The following is a 16890-nucleotide window of genomic DNA, read 5'->3' as shown; positions in this document are numbered from 1 at the left end:
CAGAATTAGTATGCTTATTAAGTGAGGGAAATCCTATTCTTGCATGTGCTGAACTTTCTGGATGCAAATAGGGAGAAAATGAGAACCAAGCTGAAAAGTAAAGCGCATAAATATTCAGGAAGGCACCCGATCCTAATAAGACCCCAGTCAGAAATCAAGGACAAGAAGAATTGAGCATCCGATTAAAGTTGCTGCTGGTACACCTGTGGAAGGTGACACCTTTACCAATAATTTCTCTCATTATCGGCTTGCCAGTTCATTTGTACATTTCAAGGATGTTTTTTTTTCACTCCAATGTAGAATTTCTGAGAGGACAAGTTGATCAACTCTCTGAATTTGGACCCTCACAGGTGACTAGAAGGCTAGTTAGCTGATCGACTTACATTGCCCATATTTTTTTCTTAATATATTCCACTCACTCGCTCTTAGACAGGTCTCCCAATCATCTGTGCAAACTGTTTTGGTATTTATAGAAATCCAAACCGTGCTGAATCTGCTCGGGTGCTTATTTATATTTGCAGTGTATGATTTGATTTAACAAACACTAATGTGCTTGTGTTTCCATACGGCTGTATCGCAAGAGGTTAAGCTGCCGCGGTAAGTAAATCTACAGCCTTAATATAGTTGGAGGCCACATTATTTGATTTCTATGGAACTAATTCAATGATCCCTAAATGGAGTGGGAAAACTCCAGGAATAACCTTTATAGCGTGATGTGTGTATATTTATCTGTTAAAGACAGCCTCTATCCACAGGGCAAAGTTGCCGAATGGCTCAATGGCTACCTCGTGTAAACCCCGCTCCTTTTTAATAGGGTTCTTAAAGGTTCTTTAAGGATGTTCGGCATTCTGCGGAAGGCCTTGTTATTATAGTGTTTAGAAATAGAAAAAGCAGAATTGTACTCCTGCCCACGATCATGCCATTATCACTTAGCGAACTAAATTCTTAACTCCACTAAATCCACTGAGCACGATCACCTTCATGCCATGTCGCGTCTCCCACTTGATTGAACTGGCCCCTTCCAGAATGATAATGCCTTTATCAACAAGGCATGAGTGATTTCAACAGACTCAATAGAAATGACAATGATGCTGGCTATCAGCCAGTCTCCTCAGCAACTAGGCATTATCCAATTGAGCATTTGAGTTTCTGCAAAGGTGGCTGTGACATTTTATTACGCTGCTATCAAAAACCGGAGGGCCCAGATAATCACTCAAAATTGTTATTTTAGCTGTGATTAGAGCTGACCTTGCCAAGGGAAATAACTGGACCAAAATTGCGAGGAAAAGTAAACCTGTATCGAGCAGCTGTGACTAAGAGAAATATTTACGCTGCTGCTTTCATTATTTTCATATGCAGATTAAGCATCCAGGGACGTAGGGACGCTATTTACTCAACTTTCTATTTGTAGAATAGCATTAAATGCATTTCTAAGGAGTAAATATTTATGATATAACTTCATATTATATCATAATGTACATAACACTAAGTGCTGTTATAAAAGCCATCATGTAAGTTATATAAACAAGGGCCTTTCAACATTTTACTTTTGCCATTATCTTAAGCCAAGCCCAGATTTAATCTCTCTCAAGCTTTATGAGCTATTAAGTATTTACCCAGTAATGTAGCAACACAAGCCAGGATAGCCAGCAAGGCAGCTGTACTGAGCCCAGGGGAAGGCAGTGTGGACTGCTGAGGAAGACACACCGCTTCTTTCTCCCAGTCCCATTCGCCCTCGGTCTGTTTGTCCTTGTCTTTCTCCCCGGCTCGTGCCCCTCCTTTCAGACAGGGACAGACGGACACAGTGACCGTCCCAGTGCTGGTGAGGCCAGACGTCCCATCCCTGAGGACGAGCGGCACGTAGAGGGTCAAGGTGGAGGATGAGGAACGGGACAGTGGCTGGATCTGGGACAGCAACACCAAGCTGGCTGTGGGGCCTGAAGGAGAGTTGACAGATAGGAAGAAACTTTGAGTCCACTGTTAACCGCATGCTACAGTGTCGTTTGCAGAATGGAGGCAGGACGTTCCAATTTGGAAATGATGCCCAGAAATGAATGTTCTCATGTTTGCAAATGTGCGACTGCAGTCAGCTGGTGACGGGCTTGTACCACAAAGGAATTGAGCAGGCAAAAATATTTAGCCTCTCTTTTATTTTTACTATTTTCGTTCACTTCCCTTCTAATCTGAGCTACAGCGTTCCACAGCAGAATAACAATGATACTAATTTTACAGGATGAATCTACTAGAGTGTTACAAATTGGGCAGACAGTATATTTTTCGCTGCCGCAGCCAGACGCATCATGATTTATGGCTCCAGATAGGCTGTAAAACTTAAACATAAATTCTAATATACTTTCACGTTTAAAATTATTGTTTGAATAATGTGGTGCCATTAGATCCATCTGTATGATCCTTTTCAAAGACTCCCACACTTGTCCTGGTTCATCACACAACAAAGCATGTGCAGAAGAAAGCCTGTACATCCAAAGCACTGACTTTTAGAACACACTTGTATGAAAGGAATACATCACAAGCCCGTTTTTTTTTTTTAAGATGTTGTAATGGACATCGGTGATGAGAGGCTCACATACAGCAATTTAAAAGGACAGAGAGCAGCAATAACAAAAGAAGTAATGGCCTGTATTGATCTGACTCTCACTTTTGAGAAAAAGAACTGCGGAGGATCTGTGTGGGAGACGTTTTTCAGAATTACACACACAAGGCCACAAGAATATAGCCGCTGACACGAAAGCAGGTTTTCATTAGCATGAATGACACTGGGAATGAAAACATGACAAACGCGATTATCAAAAAGATCTTCAGCGATCCAAAAGATAGATCAAATCGTTGTCTTTTTAAACAAAGAAAGTAATGTAGCATTTTGTCAGACAAGCTGTCCACACGGGAGCTGAGGATGATCTTATTGTCTCTCTGTTCTACTGTTGGATGACACATCAAAGAGGTCTTTGATTTCACATGTCACTGAGTTTATAATACTCATCCATGATCTGGCGAGTTTACTTGGTTTTGTCTGGTTTAGGAAGAGTTGGGAGTTTGGTCACCAGTTTGGTAGTAAAATTAGTCAAAGAGTAGTCGGATCTTCAGCTGCTGACGAATGTAAGCCCGTATCTTCATCTGGCAGGGGTGGGGAACTCCAGGCCTCAAGGGCCGCTGTCCTGCAGGTTTTAGATATCACCCATACCAGGCTTCTGGAGAACTTCAAGACATGTTGAGGAGGTAATTTAGCCATTTAAATCAGCTGTGTTGGATCAAGGACGCATCTAAGACCTGCAGGACTCATGAGTCCTGAAGTTCCCCCACCACTGTCTTAAGTTCTATAGTTAGCATATTTTAGCTAATACAGCTAACTTAGTAGACAATCAAAGCATTTTGCAGCTAAAATGCACTTTTTTGGGTCAGAATTAATGGAGAACAAAACAAAGTACTGTCTGTGAAGGTTCTCAGTCATCCAGGTCATCGTAGTCAAAGGAGCTTGCAAAGAAAAGCGTCTGGACTTCTTTAAGTTACTTGAAGACGTTTCACCTCCCATCCGAGAAGCTTCTTCAGTTCTAAGGTCAAATGGTGGAGAGTCCCAGATATAAACCTAGTGGGAGTGTCCCCCCACAGAGGGACAAAAGGACCCCCTGATGATCCTCTAATCGCCTGAGCCAAGGTGTGGAACTGGGTGTGGGTCCCAATCAGCCACAGTTTCGGGTGAGTTCATTGTGAAACCTGGCCCCACCTTATCATGCGAATTCCTGAGGTCAGATGGCCCAGGATGTGAGTGGGCGTTAAGGCGTCTGGGAAGGGATCTCAAAACTGGATTATAAAACAAAGTACTATGACTTAAAATGAGAGTGAATGTTATCCTATGTTTGCTGGATTTTCAATTGGACGTTTTCAAATTCCCCGTATTCGCCATATTGTGTTTACTGATGAAGTCAAGGCTGAGAAATTTGTTGCCAAGCTACACTCACAGACCACTCGATTAGTTACATCATGCTACTTTTCCCTCCAGAACTGCCTTTATTCTTCATGGCATAGATTCAACGAGGTGCTGGAAACATTTCCACCGAGATTTTGTTCCATATTGAAATGACAGCAGCAAACAGCTGCTGCACATTTGTCAGCTGCACCCACGATGTGAATCTCCTGTTCCATCACATCCCAGAAGTGCTCTTTTTGATTTAGATCTGGTGACTTTCATGTTGTTTATGCCAAAATTTTACCCGACTACCTGGATTTTGCAGCAGAACTTGAGACTCATCACTCATCTAAGCAAAGTTTTATTTGTAATCTTTTATTGCCCAATTTTGTAGAGTCTGTGAAAGCTGTAGTCTCAGTTTCTTGCTCTTAGCTGACAGGAGAGGCACCTGGGTTGGTCTGGTAGCCCATCTGCTTCAAGGCTGACCGTGTTGTGCATTCAGAGACGCTCTTCTGCATACCTTGGTTTTAACAGTGCTTGGGAGTTACTGTTGCTTTCCAATCATCTTGAAGGAGTCTGGTCTTTCTTCTAAGGCCTCAACAAAGCAACCCGTCACTATTTTCTCTTTTTCAGGTGGGGAGATTCAGATTTTGTTGTATTATTTCAGTACATCAGAATTCTCTGCCGCATTCAAAGTTACTTAAATCACATTTTTTCCCCATTTTGACACTCGGTTTGAATTTCATGTCAACACTGAATGTCATGTGAGTGGCTGATCAGAATACATGTGTGTTAATGAGCACTTGAACAGGTATACCTACAACTAGTACACCTATTCAATTGCCAAGGCGTGCACATGGAATACTATATTATACACTTCAATATGCTACGGACATCTTTAGCTAATATGACGCACAAATCAAACTTTCAAGTGGAGAGAGATGAGCTGTGTGCAGAATGCATAAGCACACATGAAAGTATTCTGTGGAGTTTTTATCCGCTAGTGGTGCAATGTTTTGATTTGCATTACTGTCCTCAACTGCTACTGTGCAGCACATACCAACTGAAGAACTTCACCGATTTCATGCTGTTCCACAACAGTTATTGTGTCAAAGGAAAAGAATGTAGCAATGCAGAAGCAAAGACGTGAAAAGAAAAAAGAATGCCAGCTGATGTAATCAGGCCTGCACTCTTCAAAATATTGAAAAATGTCACTTTTGCAAATGTTTTATCTTTTCAGCACGCCGTTAAGGCCTCAAGGAAGCAAACGCTGTGTTTTTGCACTGACTCAAAGTATGTGTTTACACGAAAACTCCACAGGTGACACATAATTGCAAAAAAATGTATTTGTGAGCCAATTAACTTGTTTTTGTGTAGAGAAATGTAAATGTGAGCTAAGACAACAACATTCTTCTGCATCCAATTTTAGGAGACTACATATTTGCTCAAGGATGCAAAAATATCCCCACACATACACAGCTTGATGCGAACAGTTACACAGAACTGGCAGCACACTGAATTAAAATAGTCATATCAAATGTATGTTTGTATGATATTAAAGGACTATACGTGTGTAACTGTGCAAAACAAAGAGCGAGGACACGACAAGTGTTCAGGGGGGAAAATGCACAGAAAACAAACAAGTAGCTAAATTAGATTCAGTTGACGCTAATTAAACGAAGCAGCTTTGATTTCTTCAAAAGCTTCTCAGTGGAAATACTAAGTTTACATGGTCGTGGGGAAGAAGATGGATGTAGAGGATACAACAAGAGGGATGAAACAAAAGAGGGGAGGATAACAAAGCAAAACAATGGGGCCACCAGACATGGGAGATGGATGGTAGGAGACAGAGGAAGGGACAGAAGGGAAGGCGACTCGGAGAGGGAGTGGTTTTGAGAGGAAAGAGAGAGAATAGAAGGAAAGATGAAGATGGGAAGAGAAAGGCAGAAAAATATATATATATGTGGGATTAAGGGCCTTAGAAAAGTGGGGGGAGAAACAGTCTATCTGCCAAGGGAGGAGCAGACAAACAAGAATCAAGAGCACTACACAGAGAAGGAAAGATTGAGTGCCTACCACCGCTGTCCCTGACGCTGAAGTTGAGGGCAGCGCTGGACTCTGGAGGGATGCTGAAATACACAGTGCTGTCATTCCCACCCTCATCTCTATCAATCGCCCGCAACACCTGCACCACCTGAAACACAGAGATAGAGAGCAAGGGAGACCGGGTGAGGGGAGGGCGTGAATGAATGTGTGTGAGTGCGTGTGTGTTTCGAGGAAAAGCATAGAGAGAGAGCGGAAAAGGAGGAAGAAAAAACACTTACACAGAGAGAGCTTTTAGCTACATAAACCAAAAAAACATTAGCCAACACTGGCAGAATGAAAACAAGTTAAACAATTAGCATAGTGACATAAGTGAACTGTGTTTGATACTCACACCAAAAATATAACCGTGTGTGTGCGAATCCCCTTTTTTGTAAATACAGTGCCGTGCAGCTTTCGGTGTTGTGAAGGCATCTACGCAAGTCCTCATTGGCAATCTTAACTAAATTAATCTTAAAGAAATCTCCCGCAGACTGAGCTGATGGGTAATTTCTTTTTAATGAAACTCTGTGTTTGTCATTATGCAGGGCGCTCTTTCAGGAACGCTTTCAAGTGCTCGATACGAGACTCAATGCGGGGATGAAGGGTGCAGTGTGCTCTTTGAGTTAGTCGATGTCTGTAGGCCTTGAGAAGATTTGCTAAGAACAGTTGCATTATGTTATCCGATGCTGTGGGTGAATATTCAAACAGGCTTTGCCTAATGGCGTGTCATACAGAGACGTGCATATACTATCCCAAACACACTGGGAAGACATCATAGCCTTTCTTTTATGAACTGCGCGCCACTCACTCAAATTGCAGCATGCACAAACATGAACATCACAGGCAAAAGCAAATCAACGTCGTTGCCATAGAATCACAGATTTTGTGGTGACACAACAAAGGCATGAGCAGAGCGATGAAAACACCAGTGGAAACAAAAAAACAACACACAACAGATGGGCCACGACACCAAAACGATAGTGACGGAGCCAGCATGGGAAATGGAATATGGAGGAAAAGAAAGGAGAGCTAAGCAGGGTTTCCAGGGGGAGGCTGAAGAGCAAAGGGATGATTTCTATAATTGAGATAGGATCGAGTGAGAAAAACATGATGCAGAGAAACAGACAAGAACACAAATAAAGCAGGAAGGAGGGAGGCAGCCTGAGAGGAGGCTCGAGTTTAATTACAATGCAAATAACTGCTGCGTTCTGATAACAGGCCATGGAGGATTCACCTGGCTCCATGGTGAATGAATATGCTGTAGCTGCATGTGGCCATATCTGAAGGGACACAGCTTTGTTCTGCCACACTCTATACGCTCCAAGCTGAATACTCGTCGACTGTTTGTGTTGTAATTATATGACTGTACATGAACATTAAATACAAAGTTTGTATATGTTTTGCATATGACATAGTAACACTAATTTATTATGAATATGTGTATAATTAGTGCAAAATGTGGCGTGTGGTGGGCTGTATGGCTCAATGAAGGCTTCGGCCAATGTAAAGAAGAGCGCAAGGTAACGTTAACATTTACTGAAATAGTGTAGCAATCGAGCTAAGTGACACATCGTCAAGATAGTTATTTAATGGGAAGCTAAGTTGTCTGGATGTTTACCAGGTTTTGTGTTTATGGTATGAAATTTGGGGCTTTAAATGCAAATCTAAAAACTGTAACTTCTAAAATATGTATGTAAAGAAAGCATTATTTATTATTTTACAATTATTATTAATTATTACATTGATTATCAATATTGTTTGATTTTTGGATGATTAAAGTTCATCCAGCCACAGCTTCTCAGGCTTCAGATAAAACTGGTTTTGAAGCTTCTGCTCATATGTATACATAAAAAAGTCAGTCTTATCTTATCTGATCTGATCTTAATATAAAATAAAAAGGTGAAAACAATGAATAGGCTGAAAATGTTAGCTTCTTTCTGTTCATTTAAAATTTACTGAGGCTAATAACCCTAGCAGTTTGGCCAACCAATGGCCACTGGTTGGTGACTGTAACCATGTGATCAGTTATGTGACTTTTGTAACAAAAACTGTATTCAAACCAACGATATGTCGGATTTGACTGAAACATGTGAGACTATAGTATTAGCAGTGTGTCTAAAAAGCATTTTCACTCATGCATTTTGCATGTCTGACGGAACAGCTTCTATTTCAGTCAGTCCAGATGTCTACTCTGGCTTTTACATTCTGATTGCGTTATACCCCTGCCACTCTATTTGTAAGCTTTTACCCATGCATCTGCAGTGATTGTGTGTTGGGCTCTGACACCTCGAAAACCACGAGCGCCACACATGTAGACACAAAGACAACACAGCTGCTGCTGCTGCTGCTGTGTAGTCATTACTTAAAGTCTTTTCACATCTTCTTGAAAAATTACAGTCTTTAGCACTGCTGGCAGTCCAAGTACCTAAACTGAGAAATATGTAGTGCCAGAATGTAGTTCCAGGAATAACCCGGGCTTGTTTCCTTAACATGTGTTTTAGTCAAGTGTTTTCTTTAAAATGAACATTTTATATACACTGGAATGGAATGGAAATAAAGACCTCAAGTAGTTTAAACACATACTGACCTGTCCGATGGAGGAAGAGTCACACATGGCTGTGTTGTACTGCCTGTCCAGCTCAGGTGCATTGTCATTCAGATCTAAGGTCTCTATTGCAACTAGAACTCTGGAGACTTGGCTGGGATTGTCTGAAAGAGCCAGAGAAAAGCATATTAGAACGTAGGCTCCAAAAACACACAGCTGTATAAACTAAATAATATGAAGACAATGTCAAAACGGCAAAAGACACTACTGAGTACAATACAAATACAGTGGTGCAAGTCATCGGTCCATTAAGCCCATGCAGTCGCCCTCGTAGGCATAATCAAGTATTTCAAGACTTTGTCCAAAAACTTCACATTACATCACATTACTGAGCGTACAATTGGCTAAATAAACAGCAGTGCATTTGGTTTCATTTGGCTTGTGTTACAGCTCACAGGCTCCCAGCTGGAGTATGACTGATGCTTCCATATCAGTTAAAATTTTCCTCATCAAACTGTTCTTTTCATAGCCAGCATTTCTCGCAGCATAAAGTGTGTGTGTGTGTGTGTTCTCAATAAAGAGAGAGAAAAGGCAGAAGAGGGATGCAGAAGGCAGCGAATCTGCATGCAGTTACACAAGAGCGCAGTTTAAATGGATTGGCATAAGGTCCCCTACACCCCATTCACTCGGCTATACGCACACTTGAACATGAAGTTCTCACAAGCCGCACTCGAAACACATGAAGTTAGCATTCTGAACACTCATCATTACATTTTAGGCAGCTATGACACAACCCAGGCTCACCAGCACACATCCTTTATCTAGGCAGGCAACCGTGAAACACATTGGACCACACTTTCTGTAAACCGAGCCACACACACACTCACATTCATAACATTCCCACACCATGTTTTCAAACCAACAGCAGTAACACTGTGTCATGGATGACAGCAACTGGTTCCCATCGCTGAAAAGCTGAAAATGAGCTCTTGCTGTAATGCCACAGGGTGAGCTGGCCTGCCTGTGGCCATGGCAGGGCTCCTACTGTGCTTTATGTCAACACAGTCTCCAACAGTCTGTTTATTAGATAGAGCTCATTATTCAAGACAGGCACTCAGTGTGCTGCCGCCACAGTCCTACCAACACTCCTTGCTGCCACAAGGAACCCTGAGTAGATTTTAAGTAAAGATTAACTTTGTCCAGAACAAAACTTGGCAGCAAAACAACTTCCTTTTCCTTGAGCACAGCAGACATTGGATGGAATTCTCCAACAATACTTCTACTCATAAACAAACCAGTTGGATTATTTTTGAGTGCTTTTATGACTTGTCATCTGCCAGACACAGCTACTGGAGCAAAGCCAGGCTTCAACAGGATGCTGGTATTAATTTTAATACGTCCGTCCAGCAAACTGAACAAGAAAACAGGTTGTCACTGACTTCTAAAAATACATAAATGCAGAGAGAGAAAAAGTCAAATCAGTGACATTGAAGAAAAGAAAGAAATGTTTGCATAATTACATTAAATTATCCAGTCCTTAATGCATTTGGTTTGTCCAAAACACGAGATGTTGTGTTTTTTTTATCTTCGCAAGTGCATCCCCACAACATGCAATATTGTGCTCAGCTTGCTCTTTTTGAGCTGTGACACCAAGAGTGCAATGGGCTGCGTAAATAAAGATATGTGTTCAGAGTGATACTCTGAGTTAAAGAAGTATGAAGTCACCCTCTCTACAGTAATTAATAGATAAAAAATGCATTTATAGATTAATAGATGAAAAAAATGAGTGAATTTGTTTAAATTAGGTAGCTCTTAGGGATGCAACGATACCAATTTTTTCAAACCGATACCGATACTTGGATCTGAGTACTTGCCGATACAGAGTACAAAAACCGATACTTCTACCACACACACACAAATGCAATGAATTGGAAGACAGGTTTTATTTTATTCTCTGCCGATAATAAATAATATCTTAATAAAAATGACCACAAAAAAATTTCAAGTGAAAAATAAGCACTTTTGTTAAATTATTGCAGTCTCCACATTGTAATTTAACAAAATATCACTGAACTATTGGCACTGTCTCGAGTTTTCAGAATAATAAATAAACACTTCTGTTTGGAATAAAATAAATACAAATTAGGTTTGAGAATAAAATAAACTTTTAAATTGTTGCAGAGTGTCCATATTGTAAACAAACAAACAAAATAATGAAAGTATTTGGCATTGACTAACGAACTCCCCATCTGCCCATGGATCATCAGTCCACTGTGCCGTTAAACCGAGGACTGACATTGCGCACACACTGCTTGCCTTTACCTCTTTAGAAAGTTTTGGCACCATTACCTCCCTGATGTGTGGGCGGCTGGAAATTTCATATGGCAGCTCGAGTATGCTGAGAAGAATCCTGTTTTCCACGACTGGCATTGGCTGGTGATCCAGAGCGATAAAATGAGTCAGAGCCTCTGTTATTTTAACTGCTTGTGGATTTTCTCTTGACATTTTTCATCGCTTTTCCAAAACCTGAGTTAAAGTTGGCTGTTCCGGTCCACACTGCTGACATTTTGTTTAGCCTAGCTACAGCAGCCTCCAGTTTCTCTTTTTTTATCTGGAGCTGCCAGTCTGACTCGTCTAACCCTGTGCCTGTTTAGCGCGGGATGTCCCCCTAGTGGCCAATCTAAAAAACGACAACAAAAATGACAAGCCACCCTCTGATTAATGAAATAAGTTAGTATCGGTTCATGGTATCGGTTAACTTTTACGAGTATGAGCACACACACATTTTACAGTATCGGCCCCGATACCCGATACCAGTATCGGTATCGGTGCATCCCTAGTAGCTATATTACAATACTTAATTAAAAGTAGAATTTTACTATAATACACAAAATCTCAATGTCTTGGTTTGTCTGTAAATGTGAACAGAAGTTGAACAACCAAACTTGGCATACAGATACAACTTAAACCCTTAAAGGTTTTTTCTCTATATCATTTATTATGTTATCATGTTGCCTAACAGCTGAACACTAACTAAAATTACCCTTTTTTAAACATTTATGCATCTATAACACTTTATAAAAGCATCATATTGTTTTCATTTCACAACAATATGATTTAATTTATTCTAGATTATTAAATGTATTGTGATGATTACAGTATCAATGTGATTATATGATTTGACAAGCCAAATTTACTGTAAAATGTTCCAGTTACAATAATGTGTTACAAAGTTTATTGAATTATACCCTCAAATGGAAATTCATTCTACTCATCAATATTATGTTTAAGGTTAATGTCTGGATTCATTTAAAACTGATAAATATTTGGTAGGGGTGCAATGATACACAAAATTCATGGTTCGGTTCGATACTTTGGTGTCACGGTTCGATATTTTTTCGATACAAAAAAATGTTCATGCCTTTTTAATTTGTCATTTATTAAAATTATAAATATATATTTTAACTCAAAAGTACAGTTTTTAAATTTAATGTTGCTGAAACAAAAAAGTAATAAAAAAAAAATATATCTGATTGAGGAATCACTCATCTTTGGAAAAGAGAGTTTATTACAGAGAAATGGCTCTTTCCAAAATAAAAGCTATACTATACGCTTCTTCTGGGGTATACTCTCAGCAGCATATTAAACATATCAGGTCCCCATAAGGAGAATCATGTGCTAACGGCTGTCTAAATGACTCGGGTAAAGTTTGTAGCATGTGTGCTTGTTGTTTTTGTCTGCTTCCACTTGTCTTCACACTAGGATGCTGTCGGAGTACATGTGCAGTCATATTCGTTGTGTTCCCACTAGTGCTGTCAGCGTTAATCTCGTTGAAATGACATTAACGCCACAATTAACGAGCTAACTGCGCTAACGCACTAGTTCCCAACAATGTAATTGAGCATTGCGTGGAACATCTGACATACTGTTTTACTTTCCATGATGTGCTTACCTTCAGGGTCATAAGTCACATGAAAACCAAAATAGTTCCAAACGCCAGATCTGAATGAGGGTGGGGGAGGTTCAATTTGCCATGTTGCAAGGAGAGCTTAACTTCTGTCTCGCTAGCTTGCCCTGCGCTCAGTGAATCTGCGTTCGACTACTCCGCCTAGGCTGCACTGTCGAGCGCAGATCCACTGAGCGCTCAACACAGACAGCATCAGAAGGAAAGTTGATAAAATAAATTAAAAATTTTGTATTGTTCAATACATATGCGTACCGAACCGAAAGCACTGTATCAAACGGTTCAATATCGATACGAGTATTGTTGCACCCCTAATATTTGGGTTACAATAAAATAACTTTATTGTAGAGTTTGTCATATACATTAAAATCAGAAAATGTCACAACACTACTTCATTTGGTGCTTCTAATAGACATATTTCTCAGGGTCATAGTTTGTGAAGCTGAAAGCTTAAGTAAGCTCAAAAATAAATTATTTACATTTAAATAAGCTGCGAAGGCTGTGCCATCCATTAACTAACCTGGCTGAAGGGCATTTTAAGAAAAGCTAATATGGTGTTATTTACTATTTTTCTTGTCAAGAAATCGAATGAAAAAATAACATTCTTTAACGATGTATCCTTGTACTAAAATAATAATAATAATAAATTAACCGCAAGTTTGGAACTGGATGATATGTTCCGTTCCACATACACACAGTGATAAATACTATACTGCATGTATATTAATACATCCACAATAGAAACCAGCTAATGCATTCCTATTTACTCCTGTTTGAGTATGTTTGAGTCTCCCTCCATAAAGGGATGGAGAGGTCAGTAACAATACTCAGTTAGCTGTGGCATTTAAACGATGCTCAGTTGAGTGATCTGAAGCGTAGAGTGTAAAGAAAATAACCTCCACACCTGCTTACAGTTGATAAAAGGTAGGATGGATTTGTTGAGCCTGTGTGAATTGCAGCCATAGTTTCCTGTTCTTTGCTGACAGGAATGGAGACCGGTGTGATTGTCTGCTGCTGAAGCCCATCTGCTTCAAGGTTTGACCTGTTATGCATTCAGAAATGTTCTTCTGTGTACTTTGGTCGTAGTGAGTGGTTACAACCAAAGTCTGCCATTCTCCTCTCGCCTCTGATGTCAACAAGGCATATTCTCCTCGAAAACTGCTGCTCACTAGATATTTTCTCTTCTTCTAATAAAGCTCTTCTCACTAGAGAAGGTTGTATGGCAAAATCTGAGTTTCTGAAAAGCTCAGTCTAGCCTGCCTGCCACCAACAACCATGTCACATTCAAATTTACTTAAACCACCTTTTTCTTGCCAGTGTCTCAGTTTGAATTTCAGCAGGTTTTCTTGATATCTCCATGTCTGAATGCACTGCTGTCATATGATTGGGTGATTAATAAGTGTTGGAGCTGGTGTACCTACTGAAGTGGCTGGTATCCTGCTACCTGATGGATGAACACGTATCTTTAACACATTTATATCTGCCAGCAATTTTAAGCTAGTTGTTCTGGAACATCTGTTATTGTTGCCAAGCCCCCACGTGAGCAAGCAACGAGACTTAAAGTGTGTTATTAGAGGATGTAGGGGCTGAGCTGTAATTGGGCCTACTGGACTATAATTGGCTTTACTTCTGCCAATGTGAATACATTTATGAAAGAATCAACACCACATTTAATATATACTCATTAAATCAAAATTCATTATTAATTAAATTGCACAAATGACAAGAGACAGTTAGATAACCTTAATCATGACTGAAAGCTTGAGAGCAGCTACTAGTGGAACCTACTGATGATCTTGCCCAGGCATTTTCTATTTATCATTTTTTTCCTGAGGGAACATGTATAACTTGAACTTAACTGTCTTGTTGCTTGACATCCTACATACTTGGAAACAGAAAGATGTTTATCCATCCCCTGTGCTATCATGTTCTGTCTGCAAATCAAGGCCTGAGTTCGATTTGTTGCTTTAATTCAGTGTTTCCAGTTGAATCCTTACGAGAACAGCTCTATTGCGGCATCAGATAACTCACACAATACGGATCAATTGATTCTCTGACGCGCTGTAACAAACTGTTCATGGCGCCAAACAGCATTTCTCTCATGGTTTGATGACTTGAGAGCTAAGCCGCTTAGTAAACTGCATCATACAGTGGATACTGTGCCTTTCAGATAGCGTAAAAAACACAATTTCTAGTCTCTTAAACCTCTTACTCATCAGTGGTTAAGGTGTCAGAGGTGGGGAAAATGCTAGCTTCGTTGTCAAGGGTTAGCTCTAATAAAATAAATAATCCAATGAACGAGTTCTAACGATGTCTCCGGATTAAGTGTGGTAAGAAGAGTGACCTCTGACCTCGCTGGGTGGCGATGACTGTAATGTTGTGCCAGTGCTCACGCTCCCGGTCCAGCTCCATCGCTGTGGTGATGAGACCGGTCTCTGGTGTGATACGAAACAGAGCCTCTGGGTCTGACTGAGGATCAATGGAGAACCTGAAGAAGAGAAAGTTGGGTTTGAGGATATAGGCAGGTGAAATGAGGAGAGGGCAGGGAGAAATATCGAAAGAATGAGTGAAAGGAAGATGCATGCGGGGAAGGCAGTGGGGTGCGGAGCGAAAGAAGCAGACAGGGCAAGTGTGTGAGGGAGCGATAAGGAAGTCGGCATTCAAATGGCCAAAGAATTAATATAGAGAGATTATCACAGCTGATAGGAGTTGTTTTGAAGTGCTACCGATTATCTAAATATCTCCATGAATATACCAGCTATCATTCCTCCCCACATACTCGCTTTTAGCACTTCTGCTTTTAATTGGGACACGGTTTTCTGTGGTTTTTACAGACAAATCGCTTGCTTCCCTCCTCATACTATTTGAGACAAAACCCACCGCAAACACAAGCGAAGCACTGGAAGCTGCAAGCGTCTGTGGTTTCTGTCTGGCTCGTGGGAACACTGTGTGGGCATTTGGTTGGCTTATTTTTATTTGGTTAGCTCTTATTGTTGTGTCTTGTTTCTTTTAGCTGAAGAGCCTGGTTTGAATTTAATTCAAAAAGCCTGACTATCCCTTGCTTGTGGCTGGACAAAAAACAAATGATATCCTCTATAACAGTAAAACAAATGAAGATATATATAAGTCCCAGCGCCATTAAATGCTTGATTTGTCTTTCAGCAATAAAACTCCTGTAAAGCTGTTTTGTTATGAGTTCATAAACAGCAAATACTGAGAGGAACATTTTGAGAAATGGGCTTATTTGCTTTCTTCCTGGGTGGCAGATGATAAAACTGATAGCAGTGTCATGTTTTACACCAAAGATTAAGTTATAGCTACTATCTCAGCATGAAAACTGGAAAGACTAGCTTTTTTTAAAAAAATAACCTGTTTAAAAGGAGCCCAGGTAGGCTGTTCGCTATCTCAACAGTGAAAAGTTCCAACCTAAATGTATAGGAAGACTGCATGCCCTGCTGAAATGCAGAGGCTTTGTACTCTACCTGATGTTATTGGTCAGACCAGTATCGGGGTCTACTGCACTGACTCGGCCCACTGTGCAGGCCGGCGGGCAGTTCTCTGAAACATCCATGTGATATCTGGCCCGAGAGAACCTCGGTGGCTCGTCCGCATCCAGGACTGCAACTCGGATTGAAGCCCGATCTTTAAAGGGGCCTCGACGTAGGAAGCGGGGGTCCACTATCGGGTTAAGGACCTCAACAGAGAAGGAATAGGAGCTCCGACTCTCATAGTCTACGGCCTGTGGAGGAGAGAAGAACGAGGTAAGCTTTACAGTTGTGTAAAATGAAAGTTTTTTTTGAGTAGTATAATCATCTAGGGTTTATGCATTTACATATTTTGAAATGAGCAACAGAGACATTTTTTAAAAGCGCGAAATTATGCAAATGTCACTGTTACAAACATCAGATCCAAAAGCCTTTTTTTTTTTAACGTGCCTTCATTTGGTCTATTTCTCACACTAAATTTTCCACAAATGACTGCTAAATTACATATCTAAAGCCGAGAGATGGAAAATAATGAATTCTTCCAACAGATAAGAGCTCGCGCAGGCTAGAGAACGGTCACATCCTAAAGCATCTAAGAATAATTTAGAGTGAATAATATTCTGGTTACCTTACATGTTGTGACGTTTGGATTTTTTGAAGCGATACTTTGAAGGATGTTGTGGGTGGATGCTTAGATGGTGGGTTTTGTGTGAAGTTGGAAAAGACATTCATGAGGCGTTGATGTTACAGCATTGCCAATGAGACTCCGGATGCTCAAAAAAAGTTGAAAGGCTTCTTCAGAGCTTCAACACCGAGGTAACTACTTGTTTGGATGTTGGTTTGACATTTCTGGAGTTGATGTTTGGATAATGTTGACATGCTAAGA

General features: G+C 40.4%; 1 protein-coding gene across 4 annotated transcripts in view; it reads right to left on the bottom strand.

Moving 5' to 3' along the window:
• Positions 1-16890, bottom strand: part of cdh24b (cadherin 24, type 2b) — a 170674-nt gene that overhangs the window by 9494 nt on the left and 144290 nt on the right. For all 4 annotated transcript variants that reach the window (XM_085142077.1, XM_085142076.1, XM_085142079.1 and 1 more), the window contains 5 exons: positions 16002-16258; positions 14871-15007; positions 8598-8719; positions 6002-6119; positions 1617-1937 (listed from right to left, as the gene is read on the bottom strand). In XM_085142077.1, coding sequence (XP_084998203.1) covers positions 1617-1937; positions 6002-6119; positions 8598-8719; positions 14871-15007; positions 16002-16258 — 955 coding nt within the window. The remainder of the gene's footprint in view (positions 1-1616; positions 1938-6001; positions 6120-8597; positions 8720-14870; positions 15008-16001; positions 16259-16890) is intronic.

The sequence above is a fragment of the Neolamprologus multifasciatus genome, chromosome 18, assembly GCF_963576455.1.
Source record: "Neolamprologus multifasciatus chromosome 18, fNeoMul1.2, whole genome shotgun sequence".
Classification (NCBI taxonomy): domain Eukaryota; kingdom Metazoa; phylum Chordata; class Actinopteri; order Cichliformes; family Cichlidae; genus Neolamprologus; species Neolamprologus multifasciatus.
The sequence above is the reverse complement of the archived record's forward strand: the minus strand, read 5'-3'. Positions and strand labels throughout refer to the sequence as shown.